The 26,800-nt window shown below is 37.0% G+C and overlaps 1 protein-coding gene across 3 annotated transcripts in view; it reads left to right on the top strand.

The window, feature by feature from the left end:
- MRPL1 (mitochondrial ribosomal protein L1) overlaps positions 1-26,800 on the top strand; it is a 96,766-nt gene that overhangs the window by 38,496 nt on the left and 31,470 nt on the right. For all 3 annotated transcript variants that reach the window (XM_033214332.1, XM_033214334.1, XM_033214333.1), the window contains exon 7: positions 12,803-12,909. In XM_033214332.1, the coding sequence (XP_033070223.1) occupies positions 12,803-12,909 (107 nt within the window). The remainder of the gene's footprint in view (positions 1-12,802; positions 12,910-26,800) is intronic.

The following is a 26,800-nucleotide window of genomic DNA, read 5'->3' as shown; positions in this document are numbered from 1 at the left end:
TTCTTTATTCCAAATAATAACTTTCCTAATAAAATGTCTATTAGTGAGCTTTACTTTATTTCTCCTTTCATAATGAATTATAACTTCACATATCATGGTCAAGTACCTAAGTATGTTTTTCCCCTCCTATTTGCTTAGGCACCTTGAGAGAAGAGATGGACCTTTTCCCTTCTCTGACACCTTCTTTTCACCCCAACATGATCTGTTTAATGGCACTAGTAAAATATTTGTGTTCTTTAAACATGAAGACAAACGATCAACCTGTCAAAAATGTTAAACGGAATACGTGAGATGTGCATTAGAGCAAATGAAGCTTCTATTATGCATTTTCAAAGCTCATTCAGATTCTTGTTTAAGAACATTTGATTCCCCCTATATCCAACAAAAGTCTTCAGTGTGAAATAGACATTACATTTTGAGCAAGTGGAGAAAATTAAAAAACAAGCTCCTGCAGCTGAGCTCATTAGTTTCTCATTTCCAGTTTTACTAATGGGAGTGGGCGTGTGTACATTTTGCAGCTTGCTTAATGCTGCAGTTTTATTCATTTTATTTTAATTGCTTACATAACTGTAGGCAAGTTCTTTATTTTTCAAATGCACATTTGGCTTGTTTTCTCAATATTTCTTTTTTGTTTTATTAAAAAAATTAAAACCTGTTTTTAAAAATTCCTTCTAAGAAATTTGATTTTATTTTGCTTATCGTCTGGCTTCCTCCCCAATATAAGTACCCTCTGTAATTCTTTCATCTCTAATAGAGATATGTTTTGTTATTTGAAACTTTTTTATTTCTATTCTTATTTATAAATTAGCATTTAGAAACCAAAAACGCTAGTGTGAAAAATATCTTTTTTTTTTTTTTGAGACAGAGTTTTCCTCTGTCGGCCAGGCTGGAGTGCAGGGGTGCAATCTTGGCTCACTGCAACCTCCGCCTCCTGGGTTCAAGTGATTCTGCCTCAACCTCCCAAGTAGCTGCGATTACAGGTACTTGCCACCATGCCCTGCTAATTTTTGTATTTTTAGTAGAGACATGTTGGCCAGGCTGGTCCTGAACTCCTGACCTCAGGTAATCTGCCTGCCTCAGCCTCCTAAAGTGCTTAGCCTCCCAAAGTGCTGGGATTACAACGTGAGCCACCGTGCCCAGCCAAACAAAAGTCTTGACTTAACCTGTGATAGGTACTGTGGCATATATGGGAGCAGTTAAATTCTTTTATACTGTACTAAGTTATTGTCAGGTAAGAGAGAAAGGGACATGATTAGAAAATTAGAATTACACTAGTGTGGATTCCTCTTAACTTCTAACTCTTAGAATTGAACACTAGTGCTCCACTCGATGTCTTGTCCAAAGGATATCCCAGCAAACTTGTCCAAAAGATATTCACATCTTCTGAGCAGGACACTGCTTTCTGTAAGGAAGTTGGTATTACATCATACTTGAGACTCATGGATATTAAAGTTCTTGTAATGTGTAGTATTTTTAACTCTTAGAATAATATCTTGTACTTCTGGGTTTTGTTTGCATTATTGGAACAATCAGAAGTTTTGGTTATATAAGGGAAAATACCAAAACAGAGAATTTTTGCAAGGTAATGAATTTGATTTTTTTCTAAATTTCTGCCCCTTCACATATTAGTTTAAAAACTATCCATGTATGAAAGACTCCATTAATAATTAAGTACTATTACAATTGTTATAGATGAATTATGGATCTATTGCAGCTGGTTCTGTTATGCTTTCCTTTGCTTCCTTTACTTCAGCCATGGTGGCCTCCTTGATCTTCCTCATACACACTTAGTGCTCTCCCTCCTCAGGTCTTTGGATATACTGTTGCATGGGGCTGTAGTAGTACTGTTTGGTTACTTGCCTTACTCACTTTCTCATTTGAACATCATCTAAACAGAGAGACCTTGCATGACCATTCTATATAAAATATTACTCCCACTTCCTATTATCACTAAATGTCATTATTATGCTTTTGTATTCATTTTAGGACATATCACTCTCAGCATCTTTTTGTGTGTGTGTGATGTGTGTTCAGTTCCTCTCATTAGAGCAAGGACGGTTTTGTTTTGTCCATTGCTACATTCCCATTGCCTAGAATATAGTACCTGGAAAATAGTATGTACTCTACAAATACTTGAATGAATGAATGAACGTTTAATACGGCACTCATTCAGTTGGTAGAAGATATAGGATTAAACTGTAATTTTAAAATGGAGTATACAATTTTTTTTTTTTTAAGACAGAGTTTCACTCTGTCACCCAGGCTGGAGCACAGTTGTGCATTTTGGCTCACTGCAACTTCCCCCTCCTGGGTTCATACAATTCTCCTGCCTCAGCCTCCCGAGTTGCTGAGATTACAGGTGTGCGCCACCATGCCCAGGTAATTTTTTTTGTATTTTTAGTGGAGACGGGGCTTCACCGTGTTGGCCAGGCTGGTCTCAAACTCCTGACCTCAAATGATCCACCTCCCTCAGCTTCCCAAAGTGCTGAGATTACATGTGTGAGCCACCACACCCAGCTTGGACTATATATACTTTATCGATTTTTTTATTAGAATAATAGTATTTATAGTAGTTAGTATCTACTAGGTGCCAAGCCTCGGGTGTGATAGCAATGAACAAGACAAAGTTCTTGTGGTCATAGAACTAACAGTTTTGTTTTCTGCAGTAGAGAAACTGGTTTAACTTTTAACAGTTACTTATGCTCAGATTTTTTTTTTTCCTTTCTTTTTTTTTTTTTTTGAGATAGAACCTCACTGTGTCACCCAGTCTGGAGTGCAGAGGCACGATCTTGGCTCACTGCAACCTCTGCCTCCTGGATTCAAGTGATTCTCCTGCCTCAGCCACCAGAGTAGCTGGGACTACAGGCGTGTACTGCCACACCTGGCTAATTTTTTTTTTTTTTGTATTTTTAGTAGAGACGAGATTTTGCCATGTTGGCCAGGCTGGTCTTGAACTCATGAGCTCAAGTGTTCCGCCTGCTGCGGTCTCCGAAAGTGCTGGGATTACTGGCATGAGCCACTGTGCCTGGCCACTTATGCTCAGATTTCTTTAAACAAACAAAAAGCAAATCACAACCCCCTCACCCCCGCACCTTCATTTGATTCAACTATCCTTTCTAGCTGCAATCTTAGTTTTTTATGTTGTTTTATATTAAGTTTTTCAAATAATGGTCTTCAGAAATTGGCTTCATTTTCTTACTAAGCATTAGTATTCCTTACAGCTTTTTCTTCCATAATTTAGCTAAAATATTGCTCTCTCAATTATCACAGGTTTTTCTTTTGCCATTTTCAAAGGTCTGTTCTTAGTTTTCTCAGTTTCTTGAAACTTCTTTCAGGAGGTAACGTATGCAATCCTAACTCAGCTCTTTTCTAACTATTTCTTAACTTTGTTTTCCTTGATTAAAAAAAAGAAAAGAGATGGTATATTAGGAGGAAATACTTGATTGTATAGTATAGGTTATGTTCATTATGGAAATTGAATAGAGAATTAAAGGAAAAGAACGTGAAATGAAGAAAGATAGAAGAACCTAAAAACACGGAGAAAAGTGAAAGTGGAGAAAGAGGAAGGCAGTTATAAAGCAGTAAGGGGTAGCAAAGCGCTAGAAATAGCAGTGATGATTTAACATTTGGCTGTATTGAAAAGCAGAGTAGAATAGCAGTTAGCATAGATCTCTCTTTGTCTTGAGTCTGTCACTTACTGTGACCTTGAGCAACTTTTTAACATTTTGTGCCTTTATTTATTCATCTACAAAATGAGTTTCATTATAACATGCATCCCATACTGTTTTTGTGATAATGTATGAAACACAAGCTGGGTACATAACCTACAATGTGTGGGCCATTATGATTATCATTATCATTAGCTCCCTATCATTCCTAAAGTAACTATTCATTCTTCACAATTACTTTAGGAGAAACTATTCTTTTTCATGTATTTATGTATCACCTTCATAACTTATTTGTTGAATAAGCAGATAATTATTGGCATGCCTACTTAGTACTGAGGATTGAAAAATAAAGTGAAAAGACATTTTCTGTCTTTAAGAAGATAAACACTGAGGGGAGAGAGATGAGAGCAAACTGCTGCACTAAAATGCAATAAGTTTATTGGTAGAAAATGTACAAAGTATGTAGAGGAATGAGGGACTGCTTTGTAGAATGAGATTATGTAAAGAAGATGGCAGTTGAGAGGTAAGCATGAATAGGCATTTGCTTTCCCTACATGAATCAGGCAGAGGAAATGGCCATTTTACATATACAAAAGTATGAGAGAGCCAGTTGTGTTCAGGAAATTGTAAGCAGCTTTCTATCATTTGGTATATAAAATGTTATCTGATACTGGTGGTCAATGGGGTTAGACAGTGATAGACAGTGGGCCAGGTCACAGTGGGCTTTGTGTGCTATACCATGGAGATTAGATTTTATCCTCTTTGCAAATAGGAGCCATTGAAAACTTTAGCTCAGAAGAATGATGTAAGATTTGCTTATCAGAATGAGTATTGTGGAAACTGTATAAATGGCAGGGTAGCCATATGAGGATGGTGAAACTTTAAGAACAGAGACCAGTAAGGAGTTGATTGCAGTAATCCGGGTAAAAGATGAAGAAGGAAAGAGTCTGGTAGTGGCAGTGAAGACAGATGAGGAAGGATGTTGTTGGATATTAAGAATTAGAATTGGCCGGGCGCGGTGGCTCAAGCCTGTAATCCCAGCACTTTGGGAGGCCGAGACGGGCGGATCACGAGATCAGGAGATCGAGACCATCCTGGCTAACACGGCGAAACCCCATCTCTACTAAAAATACAAAAACTAGCCGGGCGAGGTGGCGGGCGCCTGTAGTCCCAGCTACTCGGGAGGCTGAGGCAGGAGAATGGTGTAAACCCGGGAGGCGGAGCTTGCAGTGAGCTGAGATCTGGCCACTGCACTGCAGTCTGGGCGACAGAGCGAGACTCTGCCTCAAAAAAAAAAAAGAATTAGAATTAACAGGAGTTATTGATTAAATGTAGGGGGTAAGGGAGGGGGAGGAATCTAGAATGATTTCCTAATTTTGATCTTGAGTAGCCTAGTAAATACTATTTTAAATATGAATGCACAGGAAGTAAAGCAGGTTTGGGTATGACAATAGTACTACAAGGCGAAGGAGTCAAGGAGGTGGTAGATAAGCTGGCGCAACTTTATTTTGTATTAACATGAAGCATTAACAGTATTAATATGAAGTAGGTTGTGGTAAGTATGCACATTGTACTCCCTAGAGCAAGTAAAACGTACTCACACAAATAAATATAGCTTAAAACTATAAATAGGGGAATAAAAATGATATGCCAAATTTTTTTTATTTAATAAGCCTGTAAAGGAGGAACAGAAGAACAAATAAGATGAAACAAATAGAAAACTTATATCAAAATAAAGACCTAAATTCAGCCATATAAATAGTTATGATAATTGGAAATGGACCATACACTCCAAAAGGCAGAGATTGTAAGATTTTTTAAAAAACCAACTATGTGCTGTCTACAAGAGACACATGTTATATTCAAACACACAAATAGGCTGAAAGTAAAATGGTGGATAAAGATATACCATAAAAACTGTAAGCATAGCCGGGCGCGGTGGCTCAAGCCTGTAATCCCAGCACTTTGGGAGGCCGAGACGGGCGGATCACGAGGTCAGGAGATCGAGACCATCCTGGCTAACACGGTGAAACCCCGTCTCTACTAAAAAATACAGAAAACTAGCCGGGCGAGGTGGCGGGCCCCTGTAGTCCCAGCTACTAGGAGGCTGAGGCAGGAGAATGGCATGAACCCGGGAGGCGGAGCTTGCAGTGAGCTGAGAACCGGCCACTGCACTCCAGCCTGGGCGACAGAGCGAGACTCCATCTCAAAAAAAAACAAAAAAAAAAACAAAAAACAAACAAACAAAAAAAAACTGTAAGCATTAGAGAATTGGATTCTATATCCAACTGATATCCCAGCTAGGATATAGATATCCTAGCTGATATCTATAAAATACCCAACAACAGCAAATGTTGTTTGGTGTTGAACATTCACCATGGTAGACTATTTGCTGAGTTATAAGGCAAGTCTTAATATATTAAGTCTTAAATGTATGAGTGTAAAAGAATTGAAGTTACATACATATGTGTTCTGATTGCAACTGAGTTAAATTAGAAATCAGTAACCATGAAAAATCTCCAAATACATTAAAATGAAAAAGCCCACTACTAAATAACTCATTGATCAAAGAAGAAATCAAAGACTGTCTTACACTGAATGATATTGAAAACTCAACATGTCAGAACTTGTGGGATGTAGCTGAAGCAGTATTTAGAAGGAAATTTATAGTTTTAAAGGCTGAACTAGCTGGGCACAGTGGCATATGCCTGTCATTCCAGCCACTTGAGAGACTGAGATGGGAGGATCCCTTGTGGCTAAGAGTTCAGGGTAGCAGTGCATTATGATTGTACCTGTGCATAGCCACTACAGTCTAGCCAGGGCAACATAGTGAGACCTGCTTTCTAAAAAAAAAAAAAAAAAAAAAAAAAAGAAAACATTTTGGCAATAATAGCTCTCAGAATACTAGAAATGTGAGTGAAATTCCTCAACTTGACACAGCACATCTATGAAAAAGCAACATTCTTAATGATGAGATCATTGAGAAGGAATGCTTTCTACCTAAGATCAGGAACAAGGCAAAGATCTCTGCTGTCAAAGCTTATGTTCAACATTGTACTGGAGGTCAGTGAAATAAAGGACATACATAAGGGAAAGGAAAAAATAAATCTTTTTTTATTCCTAGATAATACTAAGCTATTTTAGTAAGTGAATTCTAATTAGTGAATTTAACAAGGTTATAGGTTACAAAGTCCATGCATGAAAATCAACGGTATTTCTATATGTAACCAACCTACAATCAAACCGAAATTTCTAAAACAGTTCCATTTACATGAGCATAAAGAAATAAAAATATTTAAGAGGAAATTTAACAGAAGCTGTGTAAGACCTTTCATAGAAAATGTAAATGTTGCTGAAAGTTAATAGAGGGATATACCATAGTGGTGGATTTGAAAGCATATTGTTAAGATAAGCTTATTTTTTCTATAGATTGAATGTAATCCCAACCACACTCCCAGAAAACTTTAAAAAAAAAAACCACATTTTCATGTTTAAATGGAAATACAGAGAACCTAGAATGGAAAAAATGATTTTAGGCTGGGCACAGTGGCACATTCACACCTGTAATCCCAGCACTTTGGGAGGCCGAGGCAGGAGGAATTCAAGACCAGCCTGGGCAAAATAGCAAGACCAAATCTCTACTTTAAAAAAAAAAAAATCAACTGGGTGTGGTGACATGTGCCTGGAGTCCCAGCTACTTGGGAGGCCGAGGTGGGAGGACTGCTCGAGCCCAGGAGATTGAGGCTGCAGTGAGCTGAGATCATGCCACTGTAGTCCAACCTGTGACAAAGCAAGACTGTGTTTTAAAAAAAAAAATTGTCTGGGTGTGCTGGTTCACACCTGTAATCCCAGCAGTATGGAAGGCTGAGGCAAGTGAATCACTTGAGGTTGGGAGTTTGAGACCAGCATGGCCAACATGGTAAAACCCCATCTCTACTAAAAATACAAAAATTAGCTGAATGTGGTGACACATGCTTGTACAAATTCCAGCTACTTGGGAGGTTGAGGCAGGAGAATCACTTGAACCCAGGAGGTGGCAGTTGCAGTGAGCCGGGTTTGCACCACTGCACTCTAGCCTGGGTGATGCAGTAAGACTCTGTCTCAAAAAACAAAAAAAAAATTAAAAGAGAAAATGATTTTTAAAAGGAAGAACACAGTTTGAGATGTAAGACTTTATCATAGAGCTACAGTAATCAAGACTGTGGTATGGTATAAAGGATAAATGAATATAGTTCAAACATTGAGGTTCAGAAATGAACCAAAACTTATATGGTCAACTGATTTTCAGCAAAGGTGTCAGGGTTATGTGGAAAAAGAATAATTTTTTCAATGAATTGTGCTGAAATAACTGGATAAGTCTTTCCTCACATCAAACACAGAAATTAACCCAAAATGAATCATAGACCTAAATGTAAAAGATAAAGTCATGAAATTCTAGAAGAAACTTTTCTAGGAGAAAATCTTCATGGTGTTGGATTAAGTAAATATTTCTTAGGACACAAAAAGCATGAGCTATAGAAGAAAAAATTACTAATTTGGACTTAATCAAAATTAAAAATTTTTGCTCGTGGATGGATACCCCTAAGAAAATGAAAAGGCAAGTCATAGATTGGGGGGAAATATTTGCCACACATAGCTCTGACCAAGAACCTGTATCCATAATATATAAAGAACTCATAACTCAGTAAGACAGTCAACCTAATTTTTTAAAAAAGGGGCAAAAGAGTTGAGTAGGTATTGTAGAAAAGAACATATGTGGCCAGGCGCAATGGCTCATGCCTGTAATCCCAACACTTTGGGAGGCTGAGGCAGGCGGATCACCTGAGGCCAGGAGTTCAAGACCACCCTGGCCAACATGGTGAAACCCTGTTTCTACTAAAAATACAAAAATTAGCTGGATGCAGTGGCGCACACCTGTAATCCCAGCTACTTGGGAAGCTGAGGCAAGAGAATTGCCTGAACCCGGGAGGCAGAGGTTGCAGGGAACTGAGATCGCACCACTGTACTCCAGCCTGGGCGACAGAGTGAGACTCTATCTTGGAAAAAAAAAAAAAAGAATATATGTAATTGGCCATTAAACAGATGAAATAATTCTAAACATTTTGGTCATTGGAGAAATGCAAATTAGACAAAGAAGAAAGAATATATAAGGTCAAAGGAAGGAATTTTTATTTGTGTTTTAGGATGGAACTACCTTAAAAACTAAAATCTACATCATCTTCAATCTATCACCTTTTTTCTGGTTCCTTTTTTCTAACTATATAAATGTATATATTTTTTGATATTCCATCAGACCTTCACTTTAGCATGTTTTAATGCAGAACTATTTCTCTTTTCTTCTTGAGTCCAGTTGTTTCTCTCTTCATTACCGTTACATCATCAATATGATATCAGGCTCTAAATTATGAAGTCCTTTATTTGTTTATTCTTCCAGGAGACATTTGTCCTGTTTACTCCTTACTAATAATTTGTCTGCATCTAGATAGAGATATCAAGTTGGGGGTTGGAAATCATAAGGGAGATTGTGGCTGGAGATAAAAATTTAGAAATTAGCAGTGGTTAGATGGTATTTAAAGCCATGTGTCTGCACGAGATCAGTTAGGGAGGTGTGCATGGATAGGATAAGAGAAGCAACATGACTGATCCCTCAGGTAGTTCAACCTTTGGAAGGCAGGTAAGTGAGGGTGGGTGGCTCAGCCCTTAAAATGAGATGAAATAGCCAGTGAGAATCGTGTTTCAGAGGACAAGTCAAGATACTGTAGGAAGAGAACAGATGACACTGTGAACTGCTGCTTGTAGGTCAAGTCAGAGGAACACTGAGAAGTGACTACTGGATTTGCCAATGTGAAGGTTACTGAAGTAGGTATAAGAGAAAATAGAAGGAGAGGAAATAGAGATGGCTTTTTTTTGAGAACTTACATTAAGAGGAATGTTGGGTGGTAACTGGTAGGCAACATAGGAGACTTAAAGTTTATTTTATTTTGAAAAGGAAGATTTTATAGCAAGGTCGTAAGCTAATGAAGATTGTCTAGGGAAGCAGGGAAAAATGGGCAATGTAGAGGAAAGAAGGGAGGAGCAGTGTCCTTTTATGGGTGAGTAGAAGTTGGGGTGAGCACAGAAATGAAGAGGAATGGCCTTTGTTAGGGGCATAGACAGTTCACCCATAGTGACAGGAAGGCAGGCAGTGTGATGGGCTTAGATTTAGGTAAGTCACTAAATAATTCTTGAGCTTTTATTATGTACAAGGCACTGTTCTTATGAAAACAAACTTAAAAAATATATTTAAGTTTGGAAATTTAAATAGAGATATAGATGGTTTAACCAGGTATCTGTTTTTTGTGTACCACCATTAGCATCTTACTGTTTACTAGTATACAATTTTATCATACTGTTTAGTACTCAGTTACATCAGACTGTGATATTGAAAAAACTTCGTATTTTTTAGTAATTATTCATTTGTATATCCATTATCTTCCCAATTAGACTGTAAATTGCCCATGGGTAGTTGCTTTCACTTATAGCTGTAGTGCTCCTGAGCCAAATGAACAACTACTGAGATAATCCTAGGAGTAATGTATGCTGAGGGTATGCCGTGCTGTCTATGTAATGAGTTCTTCACATTGACTCATCTGTGGAAGACTTGCTTGAGCACGGTGGGAGTGGTGTCTCTTCAGTGGCACAGTCTTCATTCTATATCTTACCCTTTAAATAATTCACATTTTTCTGTGCATAGAAATAAATTTTCAAGTTAAGTTATGGTATAGTGGAATATACTGTATTTTTATTTATTAAATTTGTGTTAAAATGATCGTAACCAAATCTTAGGAGAGTAATAGTTTATTTTATAGTCTCCTGTATGATCCTTTGAAAATCTTTTTTTTTTTTTTGAGACAGAGTCTCGCTCTGTCGCCCAGGCTGGAGTGCAGTAGCCGGATCTCAGCTCACTGCAAGCTCCGCCTCCTGGGTTTACGCTATTCTCCTGCCTCAGCCTCCCAAGTAGCTGGGACTACAGGCGCCGCCACCTCACCTGGCTAGTCTTTTTTGTATTTTTTAGTAGAGAAGGGGTTTCACCGTGTTAGCCAGGATGGTCTCAGTCTCCTGACCTCGTGATCCGCCCGTCTCGGCCTCCCAAAGTGCTGGGATTACAGGCTTGAGCCACTGTGCCCGGCCAGATCCTTTGAAGATTCTTAATTTGTATCCTGATTCCATTTTTCTCCTTACTATGTTTAGTTGCATCCCTTTCTCTACCCTAATGGAGGACAAAGTGACATTAGAATCCAATAAATTGTTTCAGTTCGTAATTATTTTCTCATGCCTCTTTCTCTCTCTCTCTCCCTCCTTCCCCCCTCCCTCCCTCTCTCTGTCTCCCTTCTTCCCTCCCTCCCTTTCTCCCTCCCTCCCTCTGTCCATGTCTCCCCTCCCTTTCTCCCCTCCCCTCCTCTCCCGTCCCCTTCTTAAAGGAGTCTTGCTTTGTTGCCCAGGCTGGAGTTCAGTGGCACGATCTCAGCTCACTGCAAACTCCTCCTCCTGGGTTCAAGTGATCCTCCTGCCTCAACCTCCCAAGTAGATGAGTTTACAGGCATGCACCACCACCCCAGCTAATTTTTGTATTTTTAGTAGAGATGAGGTTTCACCATGTTGGCCAGACTGGTCTCGAACTCCCAGCCTCAAGTAATCTGCCCGCCTCAGCCTCCCAAAGTGCTGGGATTAGAGGCATGAGCCAGCATGCCTGACCTCTCAGGCCAGTTTCTTTCTTTTCTTTGAGACAGAGTCTTGCTCTGTTGCCCAGGCTGCCAGGCTGGCTCAGTCTCAGCTCACTGCAACCTCTGCCTCCCAGGTTCAAGTGATTCTCCTGTCTCAGCCTCCTGAGTAGCTGGGATTACAGGTGCCTGCCACCATGTCTGACTGTAGAAACTCATGCCAGTTTCTATAACCATTTGTGTAATAATGAGCTACCTCTACACTGTATCATTCATTATGATATTGTTTCCACTGCTAAATGTTTCTGCTTTTTAGTTTTGTTTTTTTTTTCCCCACTTCTTTATGGTAGGTAAAAGGTTCTTAAAGATTTCAAGACTGTACTGTTATTATTATTATTTTTTTTGACAGAGTCTCACTCTGCCGCCTAGGCTGGAGTACAGTGGCACAATCTCGGCTCACTGCTACCTCCACCTCTCGAGTTCAAGCAATTCTCCTGCCTCAGCCTCCCAAGTAGGTGGGATTACAGGTGTGCGCCACCATATCCAGCTAGTTTTTGTATTTTTAGTAGAAACAGGATTTCTCCTTGTTGGCCAGGCTGGTCTTGAACTCCTGACCTCAGGTGATCTGCCTGCCTCGGCCTCTCAAAGTGCTGGGATTACAGGCGTGAGCCATCATGCCTGGCTGCTGTTATCTTTTGCCATAGTTTATTTTGTAGATTTGATTTTATTATGTCATCTGTGTTTTTAATGTATGCTATATATTATTATTGCATATACTTATGTATTAGTTATCCATAGTGGTGCAACAATATTACCACAAACAGTTGCTTGGAACAACACACATTTATTATCTCACCATTTCTATGTGTCAGGAATGTATGTGTAGCTGAGTGGGGTTCTCTGCTTAAGGGTCTCACAGAGCTCCACTCAAGGTGTTGGCCAGAGAGGTGGTTTCATCTCAGACTCAATGGGCGATGGATTTGCTTCCAGACTTACACAGTTGGCAGAATTCAGTTCCTGTAGGCTACTGGGCACAGGGCTTCAGTTTCTTACTGGCTGTTAGCTTGAGACTGCTCTCAGCTTGTTGCCCTATGGCCCTCTCCATATGGCAGCTCACAGCATTGCAGCTTGTTTCTTCAAAGCCAATAAGGAAGAGAGTCTTCTCCAAGACAGGCATTATAGCTTTATGTAATATAATTATGTACACATAATTATTCTGCCTCTTGGTTTGAAGCAAGTTGCAAGTTTCATTCACACGCAATGAGAGGAGATCACACAAGAGCATGAACACCAGGAAACAGAGCTCTTTGGAACTAAAGTTTATCTGCCACTATTTGTTTGCTGTATCTTCACATGAGATATGTGTTTCTTTTATTCAGTAATTTTTACTACTTATTTGGAGTGATAATTGTGGATTTTACTTTTTCTAACTAGATTCCATTGGCCATGACATCCCCAAAATGCTTGAATTCTTCAAAAATGGACATGAAATTAAGGTAGATGAAGAAAGGGAGAATTTTCTGCAGACCAAAATAGCAACAGTAAGTTACAATGAAAATTATCAAGTAACCCTCTTTTTTTGTTGTTCAAGTAATTCCTTAATAATTTTTAATATTATAAAATACCAATCATTTGGACTTGTTCTTGGCCCTAGCATTAAGAATGGCATTAAACATACACATAGATACTTTTTAAATTCTGTAAGTTAAACTCATAAATTTTAATGGTACTTGAGAATTTCTTGCAGAGTTATGTGCTACTGTCACATTTACTTGTCCTTTGCCTTATTTATCTGTTTTATGTATACACTTTTGTATTTATGTATTATATTTTAAGCTTATTGAGAATAGGGTTTAGATTTTGTATGTCCCCCTAATCAAGATAAAAAAACTTGCTTTAGAAATGGAGCAAAGTGGCTGGGCGCGGTGGCTCACGCCTGTAATCCCAGCACTTTGGGAGGCCGAGGCAGGCGGATCACGAGGTCAGGAGATCGAGACCATACTGGCTAACATGGTGAAACCCTGTCTCTACTAAAAATACAAAAAATAAGCCAGGCATGGTGGCAGGTGCCTGTAGTCCCAGCTACTCAGGAGGCTGAGGCAGGAGAATGACGTGAACCCGGGAGGCGGAGCTTGCAGTGAGCCGAGATTGTGCCACTGCACTCCAGCCTGGGCGACAGAGGGAGACTCCATCTCAAAAAAAAAAAAAGAAATGGAGCAAAGCAGGTTTAATCTAGTTGGAGATTGGGAAACCCCAGCTTGCCATCATTACCATCAAAGCTCAGCTCCAGTTTCTTTGGCACTGAGCTCTGCTCCAGTCTAATGTTGGAATTTCCTTGTTCCCCAAAATGCCTTTGGTAGCACTTCTTGTTTCTTAGGGTTGACAACATTGTAATTGGAAAACCAAACAAATGAAACATAAAATACAAATTTTAAGAATCTATTCTGAAGTTGTAGAGACTTGAGTTTGAATACCTGTTCAGCTACTTCAGAGATGGCAGACTTTAAGCAAGTTTCTTAATGTTGTTGTGTCTCAAATTTCCTTATCTATAAAATATGTATAATAGTACTTATTTCATTATGTGGTTTTGAAGATTACATAAAATTTTAAAATGGTAACATCTATTGTTATTGTTTTGGTTGGCCTTTTGGGACTGTGGAATATCCTTATAAGGCTGGATTAAATCTGTCTTAAGTAAGGTTTTCAGTATATTCAGTAGTTAATAGTTTATGTAGATCCTGACTCAGAATGTAAGAAACCATGATATCACGTTCATTTTTTTTTCAACAAATACCGTAGTGATTAACACATAGGTCTTAATCACTAAGTAGTAGATCACTAAGTAGTAGATCAGACTACTTGGATCTTTTGGAGATATAATTTCTTAATGAAAAATTATGTGTTTAAAGAGATGTTTTTTGAACACTGTTTAAGTGTTGCAGTATAGTAGAAGGTTGAGAGTGGGTTTTAGATTCCTACTGTCTTGATCCAAACCTTTGTTCCAGCTAGAAAGAGCTGTACCCCCTTGCTCTCTGAGCCTCAGTTTTTCCCCATTTCCCATTTCTCCTGTATATAAAATGATGGTAATAATATGTACCTTCTAAACTAGGAAAGAATAGATGAGATAATAACATAATTACCATTTAGCAGAGTACTTCTGGCTAAGGGGGAGTAACAGGGACCTAATTTACCCTCCTACTTAAAACAATCAGCATTATTTGATACGAAAACCAGACAAAGAAAACAACAGTGCAGTATCATTCGTGAACATAGATGTAACAATTGTAAACTAAATTTTAGCAAATCGAATCCAGCAATATATAAAAAGGTCAAGTAGGGTTTGTTCTAGGAATGCAAGGTTAGTTTAACATTCAACAATTAATCATTACAGTTCACCATATTGAGAAAGTAAAAAACAAAAGCCATATGAGCATCTCAGTGGATGCAGAGAAAGCATTTGACAGAATCCAACATCTATTTTTGATTAAAAAGTCTCAGCAAACTAGGGATAGAAGTCCATGTCCTTAACCTGTAAAAGAATGTCTAAGAAAAGCCAAAGCTGACATCATATTTAGTGGTGAAACACTGAATATTGCATTTCTCCTAAGATCAGGAACAAGACAAGGACATCCCTCTCACTGCTGCCTCTTTTCAACATTGATCTGGGGCTTCTAGGCAGCGCAATCAGGCAAGAAACAGAGATAAAAAGTCAACTAGATTAGAAAGGAAGAAGTGAAACTGTCATTATTCACAGATTACGTGTTCTAACTACTAGAGGAACGAAGTGAGTTAACTAAGGTTGAAGGTAGAAGCTCAATGTACAAAAATAAATTGTTTCTGTATAACAGCAAAGAACAATTAGAAACTGAAATGAAAAAGCAACAAATGCCATTTGTAGTAATAGCAAATATATGAAATACTTAGGGATAAATCTGACAAAGATGTTGAAGATCCATACACCAAAAACTTAAAAACACAGTTAAGAAAAATAAAAAAATTAAATAAATGGTGACTATATGCCTTGTTTATGGATCAGTAGACTAAATATTGTTAAAAATGTCAATTTTCTCCAAGGTAATCTATAGATTCATAGCATTCTCAAAGTACCAGTCAACATTTTTGTAGAAACTGACTAGCTGATTCTAAAATTCATAGAAAAATGCAAAGTGTCTAGAATAGTTAAGACAACTTCTTTGAAAAAGAACAAAGTTGGAAGTCTACCTGATTTCAAGATTTATAAAGCTACAGTAATTAAGACAATGTGGTATTCACATCAAAAGAAAACAGTTAATGGAATAGAATAGAGAGTCCAAAAAGAAAGACAAAACATATGAACAACTGATTTTCCACAAGGTACAATGGCATTTTTTCTGGAGAAAGGATAGTTCTTTCAACAAACAGTACTGAAACAGTTGGATATCTGTATGTCATAAAATGAAATCTGACCAATACTTCAAGACATATATAATAATTAAGTAAAAATGAATCAAAGACCTAAATGTAAAGCCTAAAGTGATAAAACTTTGAGAAGAGAAATTTGGGTTAGGGAATGATTTCTTAGATAAGACACGAAAAGCACGATCCATAAAAGAAGAAATTGATAAATCACTCTGTAAAAATTAAAAACTTCTGCTCTTTAAAAGACACTGTTAGGGAATGAAAAGACCAATTACAGACTGGGAAAAATATTTAAAAATCGTATATCTGATAAATTCCGAATATATAAAGAACTGTCAAAAACTCAATAATAAAATTACCCAATTTTAAAAATCAGAAAAGATTTGAACACACCTTACTATGGAGATACATAGATGACAAACACTTGGAAAGATGCTCAGCATCTTTAATTGTTAGGAAATGTAAATGAAAACCATGATGGGATAACACACATCTATTTGGAATGAATAAAGTTAAAAAGACTGGCCATACCAACTGTTGTAAGGATGCGGTGAGACTTGAGCACTCTTACAGCGTTTGTGGGTATGTTAAATGATGCAACCTCTTTGGCAAACAATTTGGCAGTTTCTTAAAATTGAACATCCACCTACTATATGATCCTGCCATTCTACTTTTAGATAATTTACTCAGGAGAAATGAAAACGTGTCCAAAGACTTGTAAGCAAGGGTTCATATCAGATTTATTTGTGATAGCCCCAAACTGGAAAATTTCCAAATGTTCACTGCAGTTGAATATAAAAAAAAACACTCTTCAGTAATATAAAGAAATTAACTTGTACATTCTACAATATTGATGGATTTCAAAATAATTGTGCTGAGTGAAAGAAGTTAGAAAAAAGGGAGCACATCCTGTATGATTCTTTTTATATAAAATTCTGGCAAATGCAAACTAATGTATGGTGACGGAAAGCAGACCAGTGGTTGCCTTGGGGACAGAGGTGGATGAAGAGGGGCAGGAAGGAAGAATTACAAAGGCACACAGTAAATTTTGGGAGTGATTGTTATGTTATTCTGACTGGTGATGGTTGCATGTGTGCATACATAAGACAAGGCTTAGTGAATTGTACACATTAAGAATGTGGAGCATATCCAATGGAATACTATGTAGCAACATAAAATAATAAACTATGGATACATGTTACAACATGGATAAACCTCAAGAATATTATGCTTAGGCAAAGAAGCCAGACACAGAAACTACTTGCTGTATGATACCATTTATATAAAATATTCAGAAAAATCAAAGTATAAAGACAAAAAGATTAGTAGTTGCATAGGAGGGGTGGGAGGAAACAGGTATTAATGCTAAGTGTGCATGATCGTATTGGGGTGATAATGTTTTCAAACTGATTTATGGTGATAGTTGCACAACTCAGTCAACTTACTAAGAAACATTGAATTTTACATCAAAAAATGGTAAATAGTATATGCAAAGTATGCCTCAATAACATTAATTAAAAATGTGCAGTATGTCAACTTTTACTTTTACAAAGTAGTAAAAAACTGTACCATTGTATTATGCAAAATAATTGTTCCATAAATGTTATTGTTAGAATTATCTGATAGTTAAAAATTTAGAAACTATTTTACAGCAATTTAATGAGGTTTCCTTGAGTGAAATTATTCTTCTTATGCAGTTGAAAATATTGAAGATGTGGTATTTGTGTGTGTGTGTGTGTGTGTGTGTGTAGCCAATATGATATAATTGATATAGAATGAGTGCAACAGATAAAAGGGCACTGACGGTATCACATGCCTAATAAGTGTCCTTACTTGGATAAAAGGAAGATATCTAGAAGAGTGGTCAATAAATGACAACCAGGGGCCAAATCTGGTTGTGGCTGTGGCCTGTTTTTGTATAGCCTGTGAGCTGACAATGGTCTTTACAGTTTTGAAGGTTATAAAAAATAAAGCATATGCTGCAGAGACTGCATATGGCCCGCAAAGCCTAAATCATTCACTATCTGGCTCTTTATAGAAAAGATTTGCTGACTTCTGATCTAGAAAAATGTTTTTTGGGAGAGTGAAATGGATTAGTTTTGTGTGTCTACTTACCTGTACAGGAGAGATTCTCACTGTAGTTAAATCATCTTGATGTCCTGTGTTATGATTCTGCACTTCAAGATCCATTTCTAATATTGATGTAATACAGAATTGATCTTCAGTAGTTTATAGTTTTCCTTCTATATCAATGTGCTAAATATAATCAGTTGAATGATCTTTCTTAATTATTTAACTTGAGGATTAGTATCTTAGATGTTAGAACTCAGCCACTAATGCTTTTGTATATCAATACTGTGTATACTAATGCTCTTATAGTCAGCCAATATCTAACATTTGTCAGCAGTACTTGCAGGTAAATTAGTTTTTTTCGCTTCTCTTTTCTTGTTTTTTAAACAGAGTTTTACTGTATCACCCAGGCTGGAGTGTAGTGGCGTGATCTCAGCTCCCTGCCAGGTTCAAGTGATCCTCTGATCTCAGCTCCTTCACCCAGTAGCTGGGACTACAGGTGTGTGCCACTATGCCCAGCTAATTTTTGTATTTTTTGTAGAGATGGGGTTTTGCCATGTTGCCTAGGCTGGTCTCGAACTCCTGGGCTCAAATGATCTGCCCACCTCAGCCTTGCAAAGTTACGAGATTACAGGCACAAGCCACTGTGCCTGGCCTTAGTTTTGTTCTTAGTATTTCCTACCATTTGTACCTGTAACTTACATAGTCATGAAATTGGTTATGTCTTTATGCTATCAAATGCTCATATCAGTGAAAATGTCATTAAGATGATATGTTGAACATCATGAAGACAGAACAAGTTATTGATATGAATATGTTATTTTTTAATCACTTATATTGCTATCACATAGACACCGTTTATTTTCTGTCATAGCATGAAGTATAATTGGTTGGGATAAAAGCAGATTGCCAAAGGATCAGATAAAAGGGAAAAGTCTTAGAGTATAAAACTGAAAATAAAGAGCTACAGAGGAGAAAAAATACATTTCTTCAACCTTTTTCCCCCAATGGCTCTTTCCATGAAACAGAAATGAAACTAAGGCAGATTCTCAAAAGATGAAGTTAAGACATATGTACCTGGCCACTGTTTATATTCTAAATAGCAATTTAATTTCAGATAGTAATTAAATAATTTTAAAATGATTTATCTGAGTTTGCTATATAGAAAATAATATAGTCTTAATTCTGCTATCCAGATAACGTTTGACATTTACAAAATTTCAAATTAATATACATACATATTTAAATTCAAATAATTCACAAAAGCATATAAAGAAACACTAGAACCCCTTTCCCTGAAATAGTTTTCTTGCGGAACTTAAAAAGCTTTTAATTAATATATGTACATGGTTAAGTTAAAGTAATTTACAAATGCATGTAAAGAAACACCAGAGCCCCTTTCCCTGTAATTGTTTTCTTGCGAAATTTCTATTTACAGTTTTATTTTTGTTCTTCCAGAAATATTAAGGCATAAACATAGGCACCCTCATAAAATTCATTTATTTATGTTATGCCACATATACTATTCTGTAGCTTTCTTTTCTGTGGATAAAAGTGTAGCATGGATGTCTTCAAAGATATAGTATGAATGTCATCAAAGATGCAAGGAGATCTGCCACACTCTTTTTAATGCCTGCATAGAGTTATATTTTATCATATACCATAATCAGTTCCTTATTGATAGGCCGTTAGTTTGTGTCCCGATTTTTGCTATTGTAAATAATACTTAATGAAAATTTCACAAAGAAATATTGCCAAAATTCTCCAAGTATATCCATAAGGTAAATTTATAGAAATAGAGTATATGTTGAAAATTTTATTATATGAATTCCCAAATTATTTTCTAAAATGTTTATACTAATTTATCATTATCCAACAGTGTGTTAAAGTACTTGTGTTAAGTATTATCACACTTAAACATTTTGTCAGTTTGAAAGTTGATACATTATAGGTGTGAGTGTGAGCGCATGTGTACTTTTAACAGCTTAAAAATTTCAGTGTGAACATTACCATCGTTTTCTTTGGTTACAGTGTTATTCTCTTTTACTCCTTAAGATTCTGAATCTCCTCATCTGTCCACCATTCTTATTTCTTTCACATTCCTAGCCCCTCTCTTATTCTCCACAACTCTCTTTTTTGTGTATGCAGTCTCCTATTGACTCTTTTTACCATGGACTCTTTCTGACTCACCCCTACCATCACCTGCTCTGTTTACAAGTGCCTGGTAAATAAAATTGATAAGAGCCATGATCACTGAAAGTTGAGTGCTTGTAAACTTGAAGTGTTCACAAACACTGAGATTGCCTGGCATTTGCTAACTACTGAAAAGAAAGCCTTTTCTACCCAGTAGAAAAGGGGACTGGTTTTTCTGACCTATGATATAGTAGGGATTTTTAATGTATCCTATGTATTTAAAAAATTACGCTTATTTTTTGACTTTTCTTAAGCTTTATTCTCTGATCAGGTAAAATTACTGTTAGCTCATTTAGAATCTAACCATAGAAAAAACAGAAAACAATCAACTTAATGTGTAAGTTCTATTTAACAAATATGTAAAAATACTGACTCTGATGCCGACACAATGCTGGTGATACAAAAAGATTATGACCTTTTTTTCTCAAGAAAAATACTTCTCGTAGGGGAGATAGATACGTAAATAAAGTACAGGAAAATGTGGTAAGTATAATAATAGAAATGTATATATAGGGCTGGGTGCAGTGGTTCACACCTGTGATCCCAGCACTTTGGGAAGCCAAGGTGGGCAGATCATCTGGGGTCAGGAGTTTGAAACCAGCCTGGCCAACATGGTGAAACCCCTTCTCTATTAAAAATACAAAAATTAGCCAGGCATGGTGGTGCATGCCTGTAGTCCCAGCTAGCCAGGAGGCTGTGGCAGGAGAATTGCTTGAACCCGGGAAGCGGAGGTTGCAGTGAGCCGAGATGCGCCACTGCACTCCAGCCTGGGTGACAGAGCGAGACTTCATCGCAAAAAAAAAAAAAAAAAAAAAAAAATGAGTGTGTGTATATATATGTATAATACATATACATATATATGATATAGAAGTTACAGAAAAGTAGCAATGATTGTTTAGAGTAGCAGTGGAGCAAGTAGGTCAGGGTGGGTTCTAGGAGGAGTTTGAACATATATACCAGCTAGAAAAGGGCCATTCGTATTTCAAAATAACACGCATAATGATGAATGGAGCACAAATTATTGATTCAACTGTTTTAAAGAAACCAAATAACGGTGATTTAACTTTGATAGAGAGTTAATTTTCTCCCAAGTTTAAATTGGTTTTCAGCTCAGGGCTTCTTTGCTCCACAGGGCTATCCAGGGATCAAGGTTTCCACCTCACCTCTTTTTCGTTGTTGCAGTCTTCTAGGGTCTTCTTTTCTATGTGATTGAAGCTTGCTGACTACCATGTCTGAATTGTAGCCTGTATGAAAGAGGCAAGAGGAGGTAGAGAATAAGCAGTTTCTTACAAGCATGTGAGCTATTGCCCTCATCACTTTTGCCCCATCCCGTGGTCCAGAGCTTACTCATATGGCTTAGCTCAAGGTCTGTGTTTTGTAGCAGCTAGCTGGGTGATCATGTGATCATGTACCTGGCTAAACCTGATTAAAAGAAGAGGGGAGAGATTTGGGGAAAAATTAAGGTTTTACCATAGCTGAGGAAGAACCAGGAATCCTAAAAGAATAAGAAAATTGAAGGCAATAATTTTATTTATTTATTTATTGTTATATCCCCAACTCCTAGAAGATTGCCTGACATATAGCAGCTACTCAATAAATAATTGTTGGATGAATATATATGTATGAATAAACAAAATTTTCTAATTTAAGATCAATTAGAAATGATTAAAACAACATTTCAAATTATATAATGAATCAGTGGGAAAGTTTTAGTCTATAAAATTTAACCAATGAGACACTAAACTTTTAAACGTGGACTAATATTGCTGGAATTAATGTTGGAGTTTCACAAAATGACAGAATTAACTGTCTTGTCCTCTATTTTTTATAAAAATGTTTAGCCAAGTGTATAGTTTGATATTACTCAAGAAGGTTAAAACATGTCCAAATATTGTAGCATTAACCTGTCAGAATGGAGACTTTGAAGTAATTTTCAAAGGGCAACTGTTAGTATTTTATAACATACCACAAATCCATTTTGTATTAGCTGTGAGGCTCTCAGAACTTGCTTTGTTTTTTTTTCATTGATAGATTTCTTACATGATTTGAAATACTTGGCCTTCAGCCTGCTTCTCCAGAACACTTCTAAGTGTAATTGAAGGCCACTTACATTGTTGCCTGGTTTTCTTCACTTGTCCTTCATTATAAGATAAAAGTTCTTTCTATTTTTCTATAAATGTTGACTATCCCATTTTATAGAGGCATATATAATAACTTTGTCAAAAACTAAAATGTTCTTTCCTTTCACTTTTGTTAATATTGATTACCTCACATATTTCAAAAACAAAGAAATGCGATAGCATTGTTGTTGAGGTTTCTTTCATTTGCTGAGAGTGGTAATCAAAGAATGGAACTTTCCACTAGGAAAAAATTACTTGAGTTATAAAATATGGTATATTAGTACTTGTGGTAACAAGTACTTATCAACAAAATAGGATGGGGCTATTATTTGCTTTTTTTAGCCTTTCATAACATTTAGTACCATAATAAACTACATAACTCTCATGACTTATTATATATATTCACAAACCTATAGAATATATATATTCAAGAACCTATAAAATATTATATATATTCAAGAACCTATAAAATCAGATCCATGTTATATATATATATGTGTTTTCTAGTAGCAATTAGCAGACTTTTTTGGCTGAATCCAGTTGGGTAGAGTTTCATAAATATAGAAACAATGTAGTTTTCGTAGGTTTTAGATTTTAAAATCAGTTCTAACTAAAAAATCTTTGGGAATTAGTCAAATTAGATAAAAGTTGGAAATAAAAACAAACTAGCGTTGGTGATGCACACTGGAACTTTAAAGAAGTGCAATGCACTATGAAAATGACTTAGTTTTTTATCTTTTTAAAAATAATATTGGTTTCTTTATAAGTGCTTTGCTATCCATGTAGCAACTTGGTAGAATTTGCCACATTTTATGAAAAATGTTTGTTCTTCAAAAGTATGTTTAGTTAAGGATTGCTATATTTTCAATCAACTTGTGCTTTTTTTCATTTCAAAGTAATTCCTTTCAAGTGTACATGTATATAAAAATGAAACTTTTTAAAATGACTTTTTACTATAGTATTTTTTGACAAGTCGTAAAATAAGGAATTTTGATATTTTATCTTAGAACATCGGAGACTCCTGGAGTTCATAGCATTTTTCACAAGAAAATCTAAAGAGAAATTAATCCATATTCATAACATTTCAGGTAAAAAAGTAAGGAAATGAAACATCACACATTGTCTTGAGATCTGTTGCTTCATACAGCTGTAGCTCTAGTAAGCTCTTTCCCAAAAAAGGGAAAACTGCTGAGCAGAGAGACTATAGGAACCTGCGTGTGGGATCACATGAGGTTTGATTCTTGAGTGGCAAAAGTTGAAATACAAACACAGGAAGTCTGGCTTCTGCTAATTAGCACATACTTTTATGTCCAGAACAAATGCTCTTCTTCTTCTAAAGGAAGAAGGGTTATTTTGCTTTTATTCCCTCTATAGTACCCTACTGCCTGCCATTCATCCTTTTTTTTTGAGACAGTGTCTTACTCTGTCCCCAACACTGGAGTGCAAGTGGCATGAACTTGACTCACTGCAACCTTCACCTCCTGGGTTCAACTGATTCTTGTGTCTCAGCCTCCTGAGTAGATAGGGACTACAGGCGCCTGACACCACACCCAGCTAATTTTTTGTGTTTTTAGTAGAGATGGGTTTCTGCCAGGTTGGCCACGCTAGTCTTGAACTCCTGACTTCCAGTGATCTGCCCACCATGGCCTCCCAAAGAGTTAGGAGTACAGGCATGAGCCACTGCACCCAGCCCCATTGATTCCTTGACTTAGTAATTCAACATATCACACCAAATCTAGTAAAAATTAAAAAACTTTTCAATGGTTCTACATGGGCTGGCACCTTCTTACTATTTTCTATCTATTTTCTGTCATAAAGTACACATGTACACACATTCTGAATGCCTGCTGAGTGGCAAAAACTGTTCGTAACTGTGGGGATATATTGTCGTCCACATGTTCTTGCCCTCAGATTACTTTCTAGTTGAGAATATAGGTAATATACAAATAAATATATATGTACTTAGGTAAGGAGACAGAGTGATGGTGGAGTGTGTATATGTGTAGCTATTTTAGATAGGTCGGTCAGGGAAGGCCTGCCTCTCTAAATTGGAGGTAACATTTGAATAGAGACTGAATGAAATAAGAAAACAAGTTATGAAGATATCTGAGAGAAAAGTATTCTTGAGACAGGAGGCAACAAGTACAAAGACTCTGAGGAAAAAAGGGGAATAAGCTTTTACAGGAACAAGAGGTATTTCTTCGGGGTGTTAGAAAAGGCTAAAATATCTTTGAAGAAATATATGCTCAAAAAGTTCTGAGAAAAGTATTAAATACACAAAGGAACCTACTTTGATATAGGAGGACATAGAATTACATATTTTACTGACAGTACATTCCTGAGTATCTTTACATAATAGCAATCTTAACTTGCTTTTATTTGAATAGAAAAGCCTTTTGTGCAGAGTTTTTTTCACATCAGGAAACCTTTATGAGGCTAACAATAGACTTCAAGATTCTGTGAACTTCCTGAAATTTTATGCAGAGTACTATGTGTACGTGCATGTGTACATTTTTCTTGGGCGAGTGGTTGTGTTTTCCATCAGGGATTCATGACTCATTCGTTGAGCAAATAGTTATCGGGTACCTACTATATGCCGGGCACAACTCTGGATAATAGGGTTCTATACATCAACAAAGTAGACAACAATCCTTGCCTTCATGGGATAGATGTGTAGATGGTATAAAGGTAGACATCTGGTGATAGAAGAGAAATGGTAAAAAAACAAAACAAAACAAAAAACAAACAAAATATTTCAGATGAAAGTGCTAAGGAGGGAAAAACAAGTTGGAAGAAGGAAGTGTATGTAAGTAATAGAGTTAGGATACTGAAATTTTAGATAGGATATCTCATGTGAACTTCTCTAAAAACATGACTTTTGAATCATGATCCAAAGAAAGTGACTGAAGGAAGGGCATTACATGCAGAAGGAATAGCAAATGCAAGGCCGTGACAGTATATCTGGCATGGTTGAGGACTAGCATAGCTAGTGTGGCTAGAGCAGAGAGCAGGGGTTGTAGGTGATTAGGTCATAGTAAGGATACTGTCTTTTAGTTAGAGTGAGATGCAGACCCTTTGGAGGGATTGAGCAGACTAACATGATCTGACTTCTAAAAGGCTCAGTCTCACTGCTGTATTGACAGGAGACTGAAGGGAGCATGGATGGAAGCAGAGTCCAGTTAAGGGTCTTTCGCAATAATCTTGGCTGGATATGAGGGTAGCTTGGACCTGGTTATTAACAGTGAAAGTGATGACACTGATTGGATTCAGGATATATTTTAAAGATACAGTTCGTGGAATTTACTGATTGAATGGATATGAGGTGTGATAGAAAGTGAAGAGAGCGAAGAATGGTTGCAAGATTTTTTGCTGACGAAACTGGAGTAATGAAGTTGCCTCTAATTGATAGGAAAGATTACAAAGCAGAGTAAATGAATAGGCGGAAGGGTTATTATCAGAAGCCCAGATTTGGACGTGTTCAGTTTGAGATGCCTTTTAGATGTCCAAAGGGAACTGTGTAGTAGGTTGTTGGATATTCAAGTCTGATTCAGAGAAAAGGACTGGGATAGGGATCAAATTAGGAAGTCATCTGCATATAGATAGTTCATAAACTTTGATTTTCCTCAGTAAGTATGATGTTTGCTGTTTGTTTAATATACATATTCTTTATTATGTAAATGAATAGTTTTTAAAAGAAGTTTGATATTTAAGAGAGGAGCTGGTATTTTTGTTATTTATCTATTATTTATTTATTTTTGAGATGGTGTCTCGCTCTGTCGCCCAGGCTGGAGTGCAATGGCATGATCTCGGCTCGCTGCAACCTCTGCGTCCCAGGTTCAAGTGATTCTCCTGCCTCAGCCTCCTGAGTAGCTGGGATTATAGATGTGCACCACCATGCCTGACTAATTTTTGTAGTTTTAGTAGAGACTAAACAGGGTTTCACCATGTCTCTCTTTGGTAGAGACCCAACAGGGTTTCACCATGTTGGCCAGGCTGGACTTAAACTCCTAACCTCAGGTGATCTGCCCACCTCAGCCTCCTAAAGTGCTGGGATTACAGGTGTGAGCCACCTTGCCCGACCCTAGTTTGTCCTTTTAATTGTGGATATACGTTGCAATTTACTGAATAGTTTTTGAAACAATCTGTTGAGATAATTATTTTCTATAATCTATTGACATGACATACTACCTTATATCCAACTATTCTTATATTCCAATGATAAACCCTATTGTATATTATTGTTTTTCAAATATTTCTTGCCACTGTCATAGTAAAAAATAATTTTTATATCATGACCCAATCAAACTTATGTGTGTATATGAGAAAAAAGTTTCAGGAGGGCCGAGTGTGGTTCACACCTGTAATCCCAGCACTTTGGGAGGCCGAAGCAGGTGGATTACTTGAGGCTAGGAGTTCAAGACCAGCCTGGCCAGCATGGTGAAATCCCATCTCTACCAAAAAATACAAAAATTAGCCAGACGTGGTGGTATGCACTTGTAGTCCCAGCTACTTGGGAGGCTGAGGCAGGAGAATCACTTGAACCTGGGAGGTGGAGGTTGCAGTGAGCCGAGATTGCATCACTGCACTCTAGCCTGGGAGACAGGGCAAGACTCTGTCTCAAAAAAAAAAGAAAAAAAGTGTCATGATACTA

The sequence above is a fragment of the Trachypithecus francoisi genome, unplaced genomic scaffold (genome assembly GCF_009764315.1).
Source record: "Trachypithecus francoisi isolate TF-2019V2 unplaced genomic scaffold, Tfra_2.0 Lachesis_group1, whole genome shotgun sequence".
Classification (NCBI taxonomy): domain Eukaryota; kingdom Metazoa; phylum Chordata; class Mammalia; order Primates; family Cercopithecidae; genus Trachypithecus; species Trachypithecus francoisi.
This window is presented reverse-complemented; position numbering and strand designations above follow the sequence as displayed.